The 18,528-nt window shown below is 43.5% G+C and overlaps 1 protein-coding gene across 1 annotated transcript in view; it reads left to right on the top strand.

Annotated features, from left to right (window-relative positions):
• The window catches only part of ATP9B (ATPase phospholipid transporting 9B (putative)), a 1,157,977-nt gene that overhangs the window by 1,108,527 nt on the left and 30,922 nt on the right, over positions 1 to 18,528 (top strand). The window contains exon 27 of the mRNA XM_029590836.1: positions 6,989 to 7,097. Coding sequence (XP_029446696.1) covers positions 6,989 to 7,097 — 109 coding nt within the window. The remainder of the gene's footprint in view (positions 1 to 6,988; positions 7,098 to 18,528) is intronic.

Here is an 18,528-nt window from a genome sequence, read left to right as displayed (position 1 = left end):
CGCATGTGTGTATGGGTATTGTATTTTATAACATGCGCGCGGCAACGTGCACATGTTATAAAATCAGCACTTCCACCTGCGCATGCCGGGAACCAAACGCGCCTGTTTTAAAATCTACCCCTTAGCGAGCATCCCCACTTCTAGACTGTCTAAGGGCACTATAGCATCATGTAAAGTACCCAGCCTATAGCAGCCATCTTTACATTTCCTCTTCCCTATTCAGGCACTCACTGTCTCCATTTGCTCTGTCAGTGGGCCACTACACTGCCCTTCTCCGGGATCAGCCTACCCAGCTCACACAGAGGCCTGACTAGCAGGGCAGAGAACTTTCCCTGACTCCCAGCAGCACAGCAGCAAAAAAAAAAAAAGATTACTGATGATAAAACAGTACCCCTCACCTTCAGGCCGATGCGGAAAATGAGCACTCAGTGTTGAGCGCCTGCTTTCCTAAAGTGCACCCAGCCACCTCTCCTGGGTGCGTGATACAATATTTAAATGAGGGGTCACACTTAAATGAGGCGTTAGGGACAATTGCACACCCCTAGCACCTCCTTGGCAGCGGGCGCCCAGGAGAGGTCGCTGTCAGTGGGTTAGGAAAGCAGATGCTCAGTTTTACTAGCAGCCATGTTCCTAACCTGTGCACAGCCACGGGTTAGGAAAATGGACGCTCATTAATTGAGCATCCCTTTTCCTAAACTGATCACCAACACTTTTTTTTTTTTTTACCATTTTTTTTAGATTTTTTTTACCTTTTGATTCCTCCAACTTAATATCGCCACGATATTAAGTCAGAGGATGTACAGAAAAGCAGAATTTTCTTCTTTTCTGTATACTTTTTTGGGCCACTCAGAAATTAATGCCTGATCTAGGCTGGCATTAATTTCTGAGCATACAATGTGCAGATCGGGCACACCATTTTTTTTGTATTTGGGACATTTGCATGTGATGAGTACTATTAGTTTCGGAGGGGGCGGGTGGACGCGCGTTTTGGACATGCTAAACCCCTTATGGTATAAGGGGGTTGTGGACACGTGTCTACCCATGTGTTAAACAGTGCGCTCAGCTGAGTGCACTTTACTGTATCGGCCTGCTTGTCTTTTGTTCTGGTGCTGCTGTCATCCTGTTACAAGGTGATAATAAAGTTACAGCTCCTGCTTTTTCTTTTTCTGCTGGCTGTGATTTGCTTACCTTCCAGCTGAGAGAGCTTGTTATAAGGTCCCTCCAGTTCTCCAGGGTCAGGGGAGGAGAGGGGAGAGACTGAACAGCAGAGGCTGTTCTGAAGAGGGAGGGGGCAGGGCCAAATTTGAGGGGGGTATAGCCTCTGTGGCCTCCTCTCCCCCCCCCCCCTTTTTGCTAGCTATATGGAGGTGTTTAAGGGGTCAGATATGTGAGTGAGTACCAATACTGATTGCATGGGGTTGGCAAACAAAGATAAGCCTTCAAGATTTGTTTACTTAACATGTTTTAGATTGGAAGAAACATTCAAGATCCATCAAGTCTAATCTAATTGGTGAACAAATATCTCTTTGTAGCTTGGCAAACAAATATCTCTATGTGCAATCCAAAGAAGGATACATACTTTATCTGTAGCCTTTTCAACAGCTTTTTAAAAATCTTCCTCTCTGACCCCACAAATGATGATCAACTGAAATCCCTGGATCAAACATTTTCCCTAAAATCTAACTGCATCATACTCTTTTTCTTAAATCCTAGCACTATCAATCTGTAGAAACTGCTCAGAATAGAAGAATGTTCTGATGAAGTACAAAGTGAATAATAGCATTTTATGAGATATATCTTCTTTTGAAACTGCTAAAATAAAGTAGCCATTTTGCATAGGAAAGGTAGCACTCATCATGGAACATTCTAATCTGTTTACTTTCATAATGGTGAGAAAAATTTGTATGGCAACATGCACACCAGAGTCTTATTTGTATTACTTTGTTCTTCATGAGTTACATTATTTTCATAATACAGTAGAACTTAATCCAGAATGTTGTAGGACATCATTTCTGATAGCTGCAATATTTGTTGTATGTATATTTGTGCCCATCCTAAGGAAAATGTTATTTCCCTTACTGTATACAAAATACAACTTCCTCAGTGATCGGGCAAGATCAGTCCCAACGAGTGAGTTATGCACATCAGCCAGCAGATGGAGATGGAGCAAAAGCTGAAGTCATGGCCATATAGTCCCACCCCGACATCAGCTCGCCAGTATTCTCCATCTCCAGCAGATGGTGGACATATATTTCCCTTCAGGGGATTGCCTGTGAATACAAAAAATAAAGGAAGAAGAAGAAAAAAGAAAAGTTTGAAAGGAGATATTAGAAAGACAAGACATCTATATAGCACCACTTGCCTCCTGAGGTGAAACAGTGCAGTCCTCTCTCAGTAGAGTGTCTTCAGTCCAGTAGCCTTGAGTAGCTTGAACCTAAATTCTAGTTAGTGGTTGCAGGCCGAGAGAAGCTCGACAGTGAGGCTTTAGCCCTCTCAGCCAGGGGACTCTGGCTCTCAGAACATCAGATTCGGGCCTATGGGGCCTGGATTGGACCTGTCCTGTGTTTCCTGGGTGGAATTCTTCCAGAGATTGCAGACATTTCTACAGGGTTGGTCTTCTGAATTGGCAGTAACTACTAAAGTAGGTCCGTGCGCTCCGAATGCTCCTCCACCTGTCTTCACATTCAAGCGCCGTGGCGCAGTGCGATCTGACAAGGCTCGAATGCAGGTGGATCAAGATGATACTGATGATGATGGTGGCTCTACTGGTGAGGGAGGGGACATTCCCCTAGATTTGGAGCCATATAGAACTTTTCTTTGTTTCTTTCATAGAGATGAGTTGCAGAGCTTGATCTCATCAGACCTTGAAAACCCTCAGAGTGGCTGGGACTGACTCTTTGGGTATGCAGAAGAAGGATGCCATTTTGGTCACTCTACTCAAGGCTTCTTGTTTCTTTCCCCTTCTGGATACAATCCAAGAGTCCATTAATTTGGAAAGAAGTGCACTAGAAGTGTCCTTTAAATGAGGTCGTGTCTTTGGCAGGTTTATACCCCTTGGATCTGCAGGCCAGAAAGCAGTTTGCATTTTCCTAAGGTGGATACCTTGGTGTGTGTCACAAAATCTCAGTAGAGATGTAGTACTGAAGGATGCTCAGGTTAGAAGGATTGAGGCTATCCTAAAGCAAGCCTTTGAGGCGGTGATAGTGAACTTACAAATTGCTTCTTGTTGCGCCTTGGTAGTTCAGGCTAACTTGTGTCTTTGTCAAGAATCTTGTAGTGCTGTGTCCAATCTTGGACCTATTGTAGAACCGGGAGCCACCTTCTTAACTGATGCAAGTTGTGACTTGGTTTGCTCAGCCACCAGAGAAGCTGCTTTGATTATTGCAGCCAGGCAGCAGCTGTGGCTGTGCCACTGGTCGGCGGATACTATTTCAAAGTCCAAGCTGACCTTCAGAGCTCATTTGTGTGCAGTGAATTGGAAAAAAAAGGCAAGTAAATGGGAGAGACCCACTCCCTTGATTGCTAGAGGACAAGAAACCTGTTGCCTACCATTTTGGGCAAGTGGCCACTCTTGAGACTACTGGTGCTTTTGGAGGTTTCTTCCCAGAAGGTCCCATTCTTTCGCCTTCAAGGGCTTCCAATGATGTGGTCTCCGGAGGTGGAGTCCCTCAGTCTTCCCAATGAAGGTTTGCATGCTCATCTGTTGGTGCAGGAGATAGATGACCGCCTATCCTGTTTATTATCACAGGTGGGGTCCAAATTATTTTAGATCAATGGGTTCTCAAAGTGGTTCGGGATGGGTATGCTCTAGAATTCCTTCACATTCCTCCGGATGACTTTATGGTTTCTCCATGCAACTCCCGTCACAAGAGGGTAGAAGTGGAAGTGACATTGCAAAGGGCTGTTGCACCTGAAAGCGGTGATACCAGTTCCAGAATCGAAGCAAAATAATGGCCATTATTCCATTTATTTTGTTGTGCCCAAGAAAGAAGTGTCGTTTCAGCCAAACTGGATTTCAAGTTGCGTCAACCGACATTTATGAGTCATGCATTTCAGGATAGAAACTGTACGCTCTGTCATAATGGCAGTTCAAGCAGGGGAGTACCTCACATCTCCTGATCTGACGGAGGCTTATCTGCATATTCCCATCTGTCGGGAACATCAGCTGTTCCTCCGGTTTGCTGTTCTGGATCATCATTACCAGTTTCAGGGCTTGCCTTTCGGGCTAGCCACGATGCTCAGGACCTTTTCCAAGGTCATGCTGGTGGTAGTGGCAGCCTTCCGTAAGGAGGGCATTGTAGTTCACCTCTATCTAGATGACTGATTCGGCCCCAGAACATAGAAGAGAGTCTTCGCACTTCCCACAGGGTGGTTTCCTTGCTACATAAACTAGCCTGGGAGGCAAATCTGGCCAAGAGTAATTTGCAGATATCTAAGACCCTGGAGTATCTCAGGGTTTGATTCGATACAAGGCAGGGCAGAGTATTTCTGCCAGAGTCTTGAATCCACACGATGGTGTTAGTTTGATCCATGCTGAACTCTGTTCATCTGACCATGTGTTCTTATCTGCAGGTCCTGGGGGTCATGGCTGCCGCATTAGAAGTTGTTCCCTGGGTGAGGGCACATATGCACCCTCTTCAGCGTGTGTTGCTTTCCCGATGGAGTCCGCAGTCGCAGAACAATGCAGTGAGGCTGCTCCTCCAGTTAGAGGTGAGGTCTCAGTTGGACTGGTGGTTATAGGCAGATCATCTCAGGAAGTGGATTTCCCTGAAGACGCAGGATTGGTTGGTACTCACAACAGATGCGAACCTCTGGGGGGTGCACTGTCAGAAGTTGGTGGTACCAAGGGTGTTGGAATGCAGCAGAGCCGCAGTTGAATATCAACAGGCTGGAGCCACATGTGGTTTCGGTTAGCGTGCCTGTGATTCACCAAGCGGCTAGAGGCTCGGGCAGCCTGGAAAATGTCCGACAATGCAATAATGGTGGCTCACATCAAACATCAGGACAGAATCAAGAGTCAACAGGTGTCGGAGGAGATAGATGCGCTCATGGTGTGGGCGAAACAGCATCTCCTCTGCATATCCACCTTTCACATTGCCAGAAAGTACAGTATCAGAGCCAATTTCCTCAGCAGGAGAAACTTGGACCCAGGAGAATAGGAGCTGGTGGTTGAGGCCTTCCAGCTCCTGGTGGACCACTGGGGCCTACTGGATCTAGACCTACTGGCGAACTTTAACAACGCGAAGGTTCCACACTTCTTCAGTGCAGGCGAGACCCTGCTATATGCTTTCCCCCCCCTAACTGTTGATAGGCAGGCTGGTCCAGAAGATTGCAAGTCAAACCTACACAGTGCTTTTTGTGGCTCTGGATTGAGCTAAAGGATGTGCTACGCCGATTTCCAGAGACTTCTGGTGGACAATCCTCTCAGGCTATCATCTTGGATGGATTTGTTACATCAGGTACCTATTCTACATCTTAACTTGGTCCTCAAGTTCTTGGTGAGTCCAGCTTTTCCACCGCTGCATACTCTTTTCTTGAAGTTGCTTTCCTTGAAGGTAGTTTTTCTGATAGCCATCTATTCAGCACTTCGGGTCTCTGAGGTGCAGGCTCTTTCCTGCTGTGAGCCTTTTTTCCGCATGACTCCAAATGCGGTTCAACTTCAGTCTGTGCCCTCCTTTTTGCCAAAAGTGGTTTAGGAGTTTCATTTAAATCAGCCAGTTTCCCTACCTGCCTTGGACAGGGACAGAGATGAAGCTGAGTACTGTCTTTTATGTTCCTTAGATGTCAAGTGCCATTTACTGTAGTACTTGGAGATGACTAAAGCCATTCAGAAGTCTAATCGCCTATTTGTGCTCCATGGTGGGGTAAACGGGGAGTTCCAGCAACGTGGGCAACGTTAGCCCGCTGGATCAATGAGGTCATTGCGGCAGCCTATGTGGCTGCTGAGGTTGCCTTGCCAAAACATTAGACTTCACTCCATGAGGGCTAAGGCAGTATTGTGGGCAGAACGTCATTTGCTGTTGCCTGCTGAAATTTGCTGAGTGGCGACGTGGTCATTGATGCACAGCTTCTCCAAGCATTACTGTTTAGATGTTAGGGCTAGGGAGGAAGCCATGTTTTTGCTGGCAGAATTGATTGGACTGCTGGCAGTCTTCTGCCCTTTTCAAGATTAGCTTTGGTACATCCTGTTCATTGGGATTGACCTGCCCAAACGCTAAGGAAGGAGAAATTACTACTTACCTGATAATTTCCTTTCTTCTAGTAAGGGCAGGTAAGTCCCAGACCCGCCCTCGGCTGCTGATGTTTAAATTTGTGGTTAGCCTTTCTTCGGGCGAGCTATGCACAATAACCAGCAGTGATTCCTGCACTTAGTTGAAAATGGGTAAGTGGCTTCTCTAGCCCTTAGTTTATTAGATATGTTCCTTCTTTTGGCTGAGCTCAGTGTTCCTGTTGATTGGGAAGCCTGAATGGGTTGGTTGTTAATAGTAATGTTCAAAAATAATCAATTTTGTCCAAAATTTGGCTTTTCCAGAGAATACTGGCAGGCTACTGTCCAGGTGGGACTATATGGCCTTGATCTCAGCTTTAGCTCTGTCTCCATCTGCTGGCAGAGGTGCATAACCCATTCATTGGGATAGACCTGCCCTTACTAGAAGAAAGGAAATTATCTGGTAAGTAGTAATTTCTCCTTCCACTGTGTATTATCTTAATTGGTTTTATGGTTCTATTTGTGCGCTAATCCATTTTGTGATAGAGGTTGTGAATTTCATTTGTATGTTCTCTGCATTTACATGAGTCAGTAATGGAACAGATTTTATCAGTTTGTGACTGCCAATCATTTCTTCGTGTAAAAACTTGCTCTCACGCTCATTTTAACTAAGAAAACATGTACTAGATACTGTGGTTCTGAAACAAGTGATATCTGAAAAGATATAGTGTGGTTAATGGATTCATTTTTCGACTAATCATCTTTGTGTGCTTTTGGAAGGTATGCAACTGTATACACCATGTTTCCGGTTTTTTCTTTGGTACTGGATCAAGATGTGAAGCCAGAAACAGCCTTGTTATACCCTGAACTTTATAAAGACCTTACCAAGGTATGGAAGTGTTCAAAAGAAGGAATACTGTTATATTGTGACTCTTCTATTCACAGAAACTCTGCATGTGATCTGAATACATAATTTATACTTTGTGGATGATTAGGATAATAATAGAGCTTTAGTTCTGTGGTAATTCCCCTCAAAGGTTTTGGTACCAAATACTCAAATGTAACATTTGGGGGGAAACTAAGAAAATGCACCTTCAGCACTGCTGGTTATTGTGTTATCGGTTACACCTAAATATAAGCAAAGTATCGAACCGAAAAACTACCTTCTGGCTAATTTTATGTGCATCTTTACCGGGGTGCATGTGCGTATATGTTTGCATGTAGTCTTTAGATTCTGAATATTTTTCACTTTTGGAGAGCAGTCTCACTCCAGGGATGATGCAGAAGAATTCATGTGCCATTTCCCAATGTAGAAAGTATTGAAATAACAACCAGAAAGTGATGGGAAGAAAGGAAATGCTTAAGGATAAAGCAAAAGCTTAACACAGAGGGGCAATTCCTTTTTTTTTTTTTACCTGTTGACAGAAGATAGATTCAAACAAAAAGACATTCTCTAGGAAAAATAAATGTGTATTTTCAGTAACAAAAACAGAGTAATGCATGTTTTCATGGGGTGGAAAACTAGTGAAGTGTTAAGACCGTTATAGTGATGATGAGTTTGAATGTAGATGGAGGGGGGAGTTTATACCGAGGGTTATTTAATGGTGGAAAAAATAAAATACTGTTTCTTTTCTCAGTAAAATATAGAAAGTGTATTTAGCATGTTTATTTATGATAAAATTAATTCCAACTCACCATGAGGCTCATAACCAAGGATAGACCACCACCATGTCTTCAAAATATATCCTAAAACTGGATGAAGGCAGGCACCTTCCAGTCCAATTAGATGAAAAAATATATTTATCAGAGCTCTGATAATGATCTGTTAGGGTGGGTAATATCAAAATGCAATCCTGGAAGGTCACAAACCATTCTGATTTTCAGGATATCCCTAATGAACATGCAAAATATATATTTTTATAGAATGAAGACATGCGTGTTTTATAGGGATATTCTGAAAACCTGACCAGTTATTGGCCCTCCAGAATTGCAGTTTTGAGACAGTTTTAGGGCATTAAAACACTGGTGTATTATGGGACTTTAAAATACTTTTGTTTTTTATCTAAGTGGACTGTGAAGTACCTGTCTTTTAAGATGATTTTAAGATACCTTTTTAAAATAAGAAATAATATATTAAAGAGGTAAGTTTCTGTAACTACCAGGTTTATTATTTAGAGGTAAATACATAAATTAAATCACATTTAACATTCCGGTTAAAAAGACAGGAATAGCAAATTTCTAGATTACTATTTCTCTTTCAATAAACTTAATTCTATTGCTGATTACTTACGGGCCGATCCAGTAAGGTGCGGTAGAAAGAGGTGCGTTAGTGCCCGGCGCACCGGCGTTTGCCGCACGCACAGTTCGGATCACCTACCTCTCGATACTGTATTTAAATGGCATGCAAATGCAAGCCGCGACCAACACACGTCCAACGTGCGTCCATGAAGCTCAATCCATTTTACTGTATAGGCGCTATACAGCGCCTATACAGTATCCTGGGTGCGCTGGTACCTGTCATTTCAAATAACGTTTGAAATGACAGGTACCAGGAAGTGGATGGTTCTCCTACAGACCCCGCTGCCTTGAGCGCCCGGCGCCAGCAAGCCCCAGCAGCCGGCGATCGGAGACAGGGAGCACAACAAAGCACCCTCCTTCGGACGGACAAGAGAGACGAAATTTCACAGTCCCAAACCAAACCAAGCCAAGCCAAGCCCCAGCAGAGAGAGACGAAATTTAGCCGCCCAGTCCCAAACCAACCCAATCCACAGAAAAAAAATGCTTCTCGCACTTAGCTGCCCAGTCCCAAACCAAACCAACCCAATCCAAGCCCCAGCAGAGAGAGACGTTTGGTTGGTTTGGTTTGGGACTGGGCGGCTATGTGCGAGAAGCATTTTTTTTCTGTGGATTGGGTTGGTTTGGGACTGGGCGGCTAAATTTCATCTCTCTCTGCTGGGGCTTGGATTGGGTTGGTTTGGGACTGGGCGGCTAAGTGCGAGAAGCATTTTTTTTCTGTGGATTGGGTTGGTTTGGGACTGGGCGGCTAAATTTTGTCTCTCTCTGCTGGGGCTTGGATTGGGTTGGTTTGGTTTGGGGACTGGGCGGCTAAGTGCGAGAAGCATTTTTTTCTGTGGATTTGGTTGGTTTGGGACTGGGCGGCTAAGTGCGAGAAGCATTTTTTTTCTGTGGATTGGGTTGGTTTGGGACTGGGCGGCTAAGTGCGAGAAGCATTTTTTTTTCTGTGGATTGGGTTGGTTTGGGACTGGGCGGCTAAGTGCGAGAAGCATTTTTTTTTCTGTGGATTGGGTTGGTTTGGGACTGGGCGGCTAAGTTCACCACACTAACGCAAGGGTCAGGGTAGGCGGTAAATTAGTAGGTTAAAGATGCGGCAAGATAGGTTAAAAAGGCGATAGTCGGGACGCACTTTACTGTATGGGAGGGAATAGCTAATTGGATCATTTACATACATATACATGCCGCAGGCGGAAAGGGATACGCATCGAGTTAAAGAAGCGGTAAGGATCGGTAAAAACAGATAGTGAATCGCGGGTTAGACTTAGGCGGCGAAATTGTGAGTACACAGCGGGTTAGAAACGGGGTAACTGCGGCCGCGCTTTACTGTATCGGCCTGTTAGTGACCACCAGGAATTTGTCTTCAGAGACAGCTAATCAAATACAAGGTATTCCGAGCTATATAGTATACTTTCTTAGTTCTCAAAAAGTAAACACACTTGAAGCATGATGTAACAACTTCCTCTGTTAACAAGAATGTGGATCTGAAAGTGCTTTTCAGCACATAGACTGAACCAGGACGTGTCAAAGTCATTATCATTAGATGAGGCCAGACTGAAAACATCATTACCAACAAGAATAAATATCCATCTTGCCTCTAGTTTAATCAAAATGCTATAATATTGCATTCATAACGCCCATGGTAAGATAAAGGGACGTGTTTGGGGTAATTTTTAGAATTGCTGCACCATGCGGTAACATAGTGCTTCGCATAGGTATTATCACATGGTGTGGTAAACGTTTCGCAGAGAGAGAAAACCAAGAGCCTATCTTTAAGGCCTTCATAGTAGTCAAGTATTTATATGCCTATAAGACGGCTAGCTAATAGCTCGAGGTGAGGTGTTGGTGATGGTTTAGTGTTTAGGATCCAATTTTACATGCAGACTAAGATGTATGAACAGCACAGTACATCTCGGTGAAGATTTGATGTCATTTGGAGTGAGGAAAGTTTCACAAAGATGGCATGTCTACTATGTTCTCTCACCCTACCTTGATGGACTCTATAACAAGGTACCATCAAGCTAGGGCAAGATTACATAGTAGAAATTTTAGGTTTGTGAGACCTTCTTCACTCCAAATGATGTCAAATCTTCACCGAGCTGTACTGTGCTATTCACATACAAACCTGAGCATTGTTAATGATTCCCCCAAAGGGAAATACCTTCAGTACAGGCCACTAACACATCACGAATGTGTAAGATGTTCATCTTCAAAAGAGAAAACACCTGTCCCAAAGGGTGATGAGAAAGATAGATCAAGCACTAAACTGAACTATTTTAACTGCACACTCACTCTCAAGTCCACTGCACACTCACTCTCAAGTCCACTGCCGCTTAGCAGCTGGCTCTACCAGAGAGAGGAGCAGTCCACTAGAGCAGATTATGGGCCAAATAGAGAGTTGACCATTCTGCATTTAGGAAGGGGATTATACAAATGTATTGCTTATGAGTTTTCTGTTTAAGAACCATTGTCCTTCCAATTGAGGGTGATGTACTGACCATGGTTATATCAGCATTATTCTGATTGGCAGAAATCATATTTATTTATTTATTTTAAATATTTTTAGTTCGCCTTGACCTAACCATGGGAATAACAGACTAAAAATGTATATATTTTTATAACGGCCTTGAGATTGCATTTATGTCACCTTTACTTTGTCTCAGCAAACCACAGGAAATGTGCAGGAAGAAATTCAATGTCCACACGAAGTTCAGTAATATAGTGTTTTCATTTTAAACGGCAACTCCACTCCTCTCAGTGTTCCAGTGGGAACACTGAGAGGAGAGGATCACCTTGCTGGTGGCTGAAAGGAATCACTAAGTTTTTGCTTGGGACATTGTCTTTTTTAAAAGTATTGGGGCAAAGTTAACTATTTGGGAATATTATTTAGTGTGTTTGTGCCTTTAATAGTCAGAAAGGCAGTGAATAAACAAGTTAGACTGTTTGTATTTTTAAAATAGTCAGTCAATAAGGTAGCTAGTAAGCAGTAGGTAGTGTATTTTTTAAAAGTCTGCAGAACTGAGTGTTCGTATTTAATACAAACTGAGTGTTTTGTATTGAAAAAAAAACCATCAACAAAAACTTTATTGAGAATTCGATAAGACCCTGGTAGGCCACTACCAGACACATAGTAAATTCACTAATACATTTAAAGGACGTTAGACACATTCCTACTCCCCATAGCAACCTAAACTTAACTAGGAACTGATCAAAATTCAGATGAAGGCAGCAGTCCAGTAGCAAGAGAGGGGGTCTTCCAGTCTTTTGCATAGAGTGTCACATGTATGATTTTTTACCCACCAGTGAAAAGTTGTACATGTGCATTCGATGCAAGAGCTCCTGGCTCTCAGAGAACGAGTCCGATCTCTGGAGGCTACAGTGGCAGACCTGGAGGAGCTGAGGCAGACCAGAGAGGTATATAGATGAGACCTTCAGGGACATAGTAGTCAAGTCCCAACTTCAGACTGGCAGCCCTGGTGCTGCCTTGGAGGAAGAAGGTCTCATGGGAGAGCACCAACCAGGTGCAGCAGGAAAGGATCCTTTAGCAAGGACAGCTTTGAATGAACTTATTGAATACCTATGGTCCCTCCCGATGCAGCCACTGCGAAACACGAGACCATGTCGGGGGACTGTTATAATTGAATGCTTTTTACGTGTGGAGTTGCCGCTTTTCAATATTTACACTCAATAAATATTAATTTTTCGAAGTTGGTGGACTGAAGATTTTTTCCTGCACCTTGGTCCTTAGACTTCCATTACCCCAAAATTGACTGGGTAAATGTACCATCGGGACACACTAGAGGAGATAACGTTACTGGATGGAATAAATGATAGCTTTATGGAGCAATTGGTTCAGGAACCAACAAGAGAGGGAGCAATTTTAGATCTAATTCTCAGTGGAGCACAGGACTTGGTGAGAGAGGTAATGGTGGTGGGGCCACTTCGCAATAGTGATCATAATATGATCAAATTTGATTTAATGACTGGAAGAGGAACAGTGTGCAAATCCAAGGCTCTCGTGCTAAACTTTCAAAAGGGAAACTTTGATAAAATGAGAAAAATTGTTAGAAAAAAACTGAAAGGAGCAGCTACAAAAGTAAAAAATGTCCAAGAGGCGTGGTCATTGTTAAAAAATACCATTCTAGAAGCACAGTCTAGATGTATTCCACACATTAAGAAAGGTGGAAAGAAGGCAAAATGATTACCAGCATGGTTAAAAGGGGAGGTGAAAGAAGCTATTTTAGCCCAAAGATCTTCATTCAAAAATTGGAAGAAGGATCTAACAGAAGAAAATAGGATAAAGCATAAACATTGGCAAGTTAAATGTAAGACTTGATAAGAAAGGCTAAGAGAGAATTTGAAAAGAAGTTGGCTGTAGAGGCAAAAACTCACAGTAAAAACCTTTTTAAATATATCCGAAGCAGAAAGCCTGTGAGGGAGTCAGTTGGACCGTTAGATGATCGAGGGGTTAAAGGGGCACTTAGAGAAGATAAGGACATCACAGAAAGATTAAATGATTTCTTTGCTTCAGTGTTTACTGAAGAGGATATTGGGGAGGTACCCGTAATGGAGAAGGTTTTCATGGGTAATGATTCAGATGGACTGAATCAAATCACGGTGAACCTAGAAGATGTGGTAGGCCTGATTGACAAACTGAAGAGTAGTAAATCACCTGGACCGGATGGTATACACCCCAGAGTTCTGAAGGAATTAAAAAATGAAATTTCAGACCTATTAGTAAAAATTTGTAACCTATAATTAAAATCATCCATTGTACCTGAAGACTGGAGGATAGCAAATGTAACCCCAATATTTAAAAAGGGCTCCAAGGGGCGATCGGGGAAACTGCAGACCGGTTAGCCTGACTTCAGTGCGAGGAAAAATAGTGGAAACTGTTCTAAACATCAAAATCACAGAACATATAGAAAGACATGGTTTAATGGAACGAAGTCAGCATGGCTTTACCCAGGGCAAGTCTTGCCTCACAAATCTTCTTCACTTTTTTGAAGGAGTTAATAAACATGTGGATAAAGGTGAACCAGTAGATGTAGTATACTTGGATTTTCAGAAGGCGTTTGACAAAGTTCCTCATGAGAGGCTTCTAGGATATTTAAAAAGTCATGGGATAGGTGGCGATGTCCTTTCGTGGATTGCAAACTGGCTAAAAGACAGGAAACAGAGAGTAGGATTAAATGGACAATTTTCTCAGTGGAAGAGAGTGGACAGTGGAGTGCCTCAGGGATCTGTATTTGGGACCCTTACTTTTCAATATATTTATAAATGATCTGGAAAGAAATACGACGAGTGAGATAATCAAATTTGCAGATGACACAAAATTGTTCAGAATAGTTAAATCACAAGCAGATTGTGATAAATTGCAGGAAGACCTTGTGAGCCTGGAAAATTGGGCATCCAAATGGCAGATGAAATTTAAAGTGGATAAGTGCAAGGTAATGCATATAGGGAAAAATAACCCATGCTATAATTACACAATGTTGGGTTCCATATTAGGTGCTACAACCCAAGAAAGAGATCTAGGCATCATAGTGGATAACACATTGAAATCGTCGGTTCAGTGTGCTGCGGCAGTCAAAAAAAGCAAACAGAATGTTGGGAATTATTAGAAAGGGAATGGTGAATAAAACGGAAAATGTCATAATGCCTCTGTATCACTCCATGGTGAGACCACACCCTTGAATACTGTGTACAATTCTGGTCGCCGCATCTCAAAAAAGATATAATTGCGATGGAGAAGGTACAGAGAAGGGCTACCAAAATGATAAGGGGAATGGAACAGCTCTCCTATGAGGAAAGACTAAAGAGTTTAGGACTTTTCAGCTTGGAGAAGAGACGGCTGAGGGGGAATATGATAGAGATGTTTAAAATCATGAGAGGTCTAGAACGGGTAGATGTGAATCGGTTATTTACTCTTTCGGATAGTAGAAAGACTAGGGGGCACTCTATGAGTTAGCATGGGGCACAGTTATAACTAATCGGAGAAAGTTCTTTTTTACTCAACGCACAATTAAACTCTGGAATTTGTTGCCAGAAGGATGTGGCTAGTGCAGTTAGTATAACTGTGTTTAAAAAAGGATTGGATAAGTTCTTGGAGGAGAAGTCCGTTACCTGCTATTAAGTTCACTTAGGGGCGGATTTCAGAGCCCTGCTCGCGTAAATCCGCCCAAAAACCGGGCGGATTTACGCGAGCAGGGCCCTGCGCGCCGGGAAGCCTATTTTACATAGGCCTCCCGGCGCGCGCAGAGCCCCGGGACTCGCGTAAGTCCCGGGGTTCTCCGAGGGGGGCGTGTCGGGGGCGGGCCCAGTCATCGCGGCGTTTTGGGGGCGTGTCGGCAGCGTTTTGGGGTCGGGTACGGGGCGTGGCTACGGCCTGGGGGCGTGGCCGCGCCCTCCGTACCCGCCCCCAGGTCGCGGCCCGGCGCGCAGGAGGCCCGCTGGCGCGCGGGGATTTACGCCTCCCTCCGGGAGGCGTAAATCCCCCAACAAAGGTAAGGGGGGGTTTAGACAGGGCCGGGCGGGGGGGTTAGGTAGGGGAAGGGAGGGGAAGGTGAGGGGAGGGCAAAGGAAAGTTCCCTCCGAGGCCGCTCCGATTTCGGAGCGGCCTTGGAGGGAACGGGGGGTAGGCAGCGCGGCTCGGCGCGCGCCAGCTATACGAAATCGATAGCCTTGCGCGCGCCGGTCCAGGATTTTAGCGGATACGCGCGGCTCCGCGCGTATGTACTAAAATCCAGCGTACTTTTGTTTGCCGCCTGGAGCGCAAACAAAAGTAGGCTATTCGCGCTCGTTTTAAAATCCGCCCCCTTAGAGAATAGCCACTGCCATTAGCAATGGTAATATGGAATAGACTTAGTTTTGGGTACTTGCCAGGTTCTTATGGCCTGGATTGGCCACTGTTGGAAACAGGATGCTGGGCTTGATGGACCCTTGGTCTGACCCAGTATGGCATTTTCTTATGTTCTTAGTGTATATTACAGCAGTTAAGGTGCAAAGCGGGTCCCCCGACACGGACCCGACCATTGTCTGTCCCTCCCGATGCAGCCTCGTGGCGAAAACACGGGTCCGTGTCGGGGGACCCGCTTTGCACCTTAAACTGCTGTAATATACACTGTGGAGTTGCCGTTTAAAATGAAAACAGTATATTACTGAACTTCGTGTGGACATTGAATTTCTTCCTGCACATTTCCTGTGGTTCGCTGAGATTATTTGCGTGCAATAGTGCTCCTGTCTGTTTTTTGGACCTTTACTTTGTCACCAGCTCCCAAGCATATTGCTTGGAAACACTTATATAATTAGTTTAGAGTTTATCTTTTTGTATCAAAAGATAGATCCTTGTTGTGTACATATATTCTGGTCATGCATTCCTTGTTTTCCTCTCTAACCCAATTAATGAATTACAGACTAACTTAAATTCCGCTTTAAGTAAAGGTTCAGACACAAGACACAGTTTAAGGTTCTTAGAAGGAAGGAGGGAAACATTTTTGAAAATGACTTCATAATGCGTCCTCGAGTTTATCTATGTAGAATTTCTGCAGCAATGCAAATAATAATCTATCAGATTAAGGGCCTATGTGCCATGCTGTGATAATGCTACACCACATTAAATGCTGAATTCAACATTTAATGTGCATTAAAAGCATATTATCATGCAATTGTCGATACTACAAAAAAAAAAAAGTAGATCGAACACAGGAAAGATATTTATGTGCTGCTTTGCATGCAAAATAGCTGATAAATATAAAAATACAGGTCTTGGTTAACTTGGTAAACGCAGCAGCCAGGATCCTTACAAACACTCGCAGGATGGACCACATCACACCGATACTAAAAATACTGCAATGGCTACCCTTACACTTCAGAATACTCTACAAGACTCTGACCATCATTCACAAATCCATATATCATCAATCCTCTCTGCAACTCACCATACCCCTCAAATTACACTCCTCATCAAGGCCAACCAGATCTGCATACAGAGGCTCCCTCCAGGTTCCCCCTAGCAGCTCCACTATACACAACTCCATCGAAAAACAAGCGCTATCTACCACTGGACCACATCACTGGAACTCTCTCCCACCAGACCTACGCCAGGAACATTGTCATCTCACATTCAGAAAAAAATTGAAAACTTGGCTCTTCGCCCAAGCTTATCGCTGAAGAAACCCATGGTATCCGCAAGGACCTCCACCACTCGGTTGCGTCCTCTTTCAGCTTCACTAAGGATCTGCTATTCTAGAACCGCTCGCGTATATTAACTTTTCAATTGAACTCCACTATGTAAATTTGTATTTAAGTTTACCAGATAAGCAACCGCTCCTTGCTTACCTGCTCTTCTATACATTTAGAATAGAAATTGTTAATCTATCCCTTTTCTTCAAACAGCCATGTTCTACTTCCCTGTTTTAATGTAACTTTCGCTTCCTTTGTTAACTGGTTCCCCCCCCCTTGTTTATTGTAAACCGGTACGATAAGACCTTGTCTTGAGCATCGGTATATTAAAAGAACGTAAATAAATAAATAAATAAACTTTGCAATCCAAATTATCCTAGAAATACTGAAGAGCATCAACAGGCTAATGTGTCTACCAATGCTCTTAGGCCTCCCCATCCTTTGAACCTTAGAGGCACTAGCCCAAAGTGATTTCTCCCCATGCAGCACCAGATATCCCACACACCCCAAAATCAGATTCCAACCTCAGAACCTTTCTCCACAACCCAGCATAACACCGATACCTCCCGAATTTGAGGTATTCCTGCTTCAGCTTCAAAACTCTGTTGCCCACCCAACATACAAAAAAACTGAACTTCCTCTGTGCTGTTTCGTTCCCTCTAGCCCCAATTTATTCCTTGTCCTGACACCCCCTTACCTGCTGGAGCCCCTAGGTCTAGCTTAGGCAGGAATGTTCCTCAGAATGCTGCCACCTGTCGCAAGACTCCCCTTTGCCCTCATTTGCAGACCATCACAGGTTTCAGTAAACTGTGGTACACAAGTGCTATGGTTTAGTAAATTTCATGAGACTTTATTTGTCAATGTGCCATTTATTGCAGCTTAGAGGTAAAGTTTTAAAGGAACTCTGCATATAAAAATAATGCATATGCACATTTGTGCTATTTTTTAAACATCGAGCGTATGCTCATATTTTTGGTTTCATGTGTTCACGTTACCAGATGAAAAAAAAAAAGGGGATGATCTAGGGGCATTCCAGGTTGGGGCTCAGAAGTAATTGATACTTTGTAAGAGAAACATATTCATATACTTTTACACCTACTAATTGACTCATGCAAGTTACATTTGGACATGTCTGTTGTCTGCAGTTTTTGGGTGGGAAGTCTGGCTGAACTGGTGGGAGTTCAGGGCGAAGTACTAAAGGTTCTAGGTGAACTGGCGGAGGAATGGGGGAACTGGTGATTCCAAGTACATGCGCACGTATTTTCAGAACGGTATATGCGTATACTTTATAACATACCTGCCTCCAAGTTTAATTCTGGACGTTTATTCACCAAGTGACACGATTATTCCACACGTAAAATGTGCATGTGTATGGTTACAAAATGGGTAGAGAGAGTATGCATTTTCTTGCATTGGAAGTGATTGCATGTACTGAAACTTACACACATAATTATGCAGCAGAAATAAGCAGGATTTTGTAAACTATGCAGCTCCTGTTGCACAGTTAATAAAATATTAGCTTTAATCTCCATGCACCCATTTAGGCACACACATGCTGTACCACGGATAGGTTTGAAAGTTGGCCTCTAGAAGGTGAATTTTAAAAGCCCAATGTACACATCAATTAGGGGACGCGCAAATATGTTGGCCTGCGTGCACCGAGCTGATTTTAAAAGCCACCCGGATGCACGCACAAATGAAATGTTTTCAAAAAGGGGTGGGGCATGGACATTCCAGGATTGTAACCTAAAATTCACATGTAAATACTTAACGCTCACTGATGTGCGCTGGGGTCCCCTACCACATTTGTTTACTTCTGATTATAGATGAAATGTAACTTATAA

The sequence above is a fragment of the Rhinatrema bivittatum genome, chromosome 2, assembly GCF_901001135.1.
Source record: "Rhinatrema bivittatum chromosome 2, aRhiBiv1.1, whole genome shotgun sequence".
NCBI lineage: Eukaryota > Metazoa > Chordata > Amphibia > Gymnophiona > Rhinatrematidae > Rhinatrema > Rhinatrema bivittatum.
The sequence above is the reverse complement of the archived record's forward strand: the minus strand, read 5'-3'. Positions and strand labels throughout refer to the sequence as shown.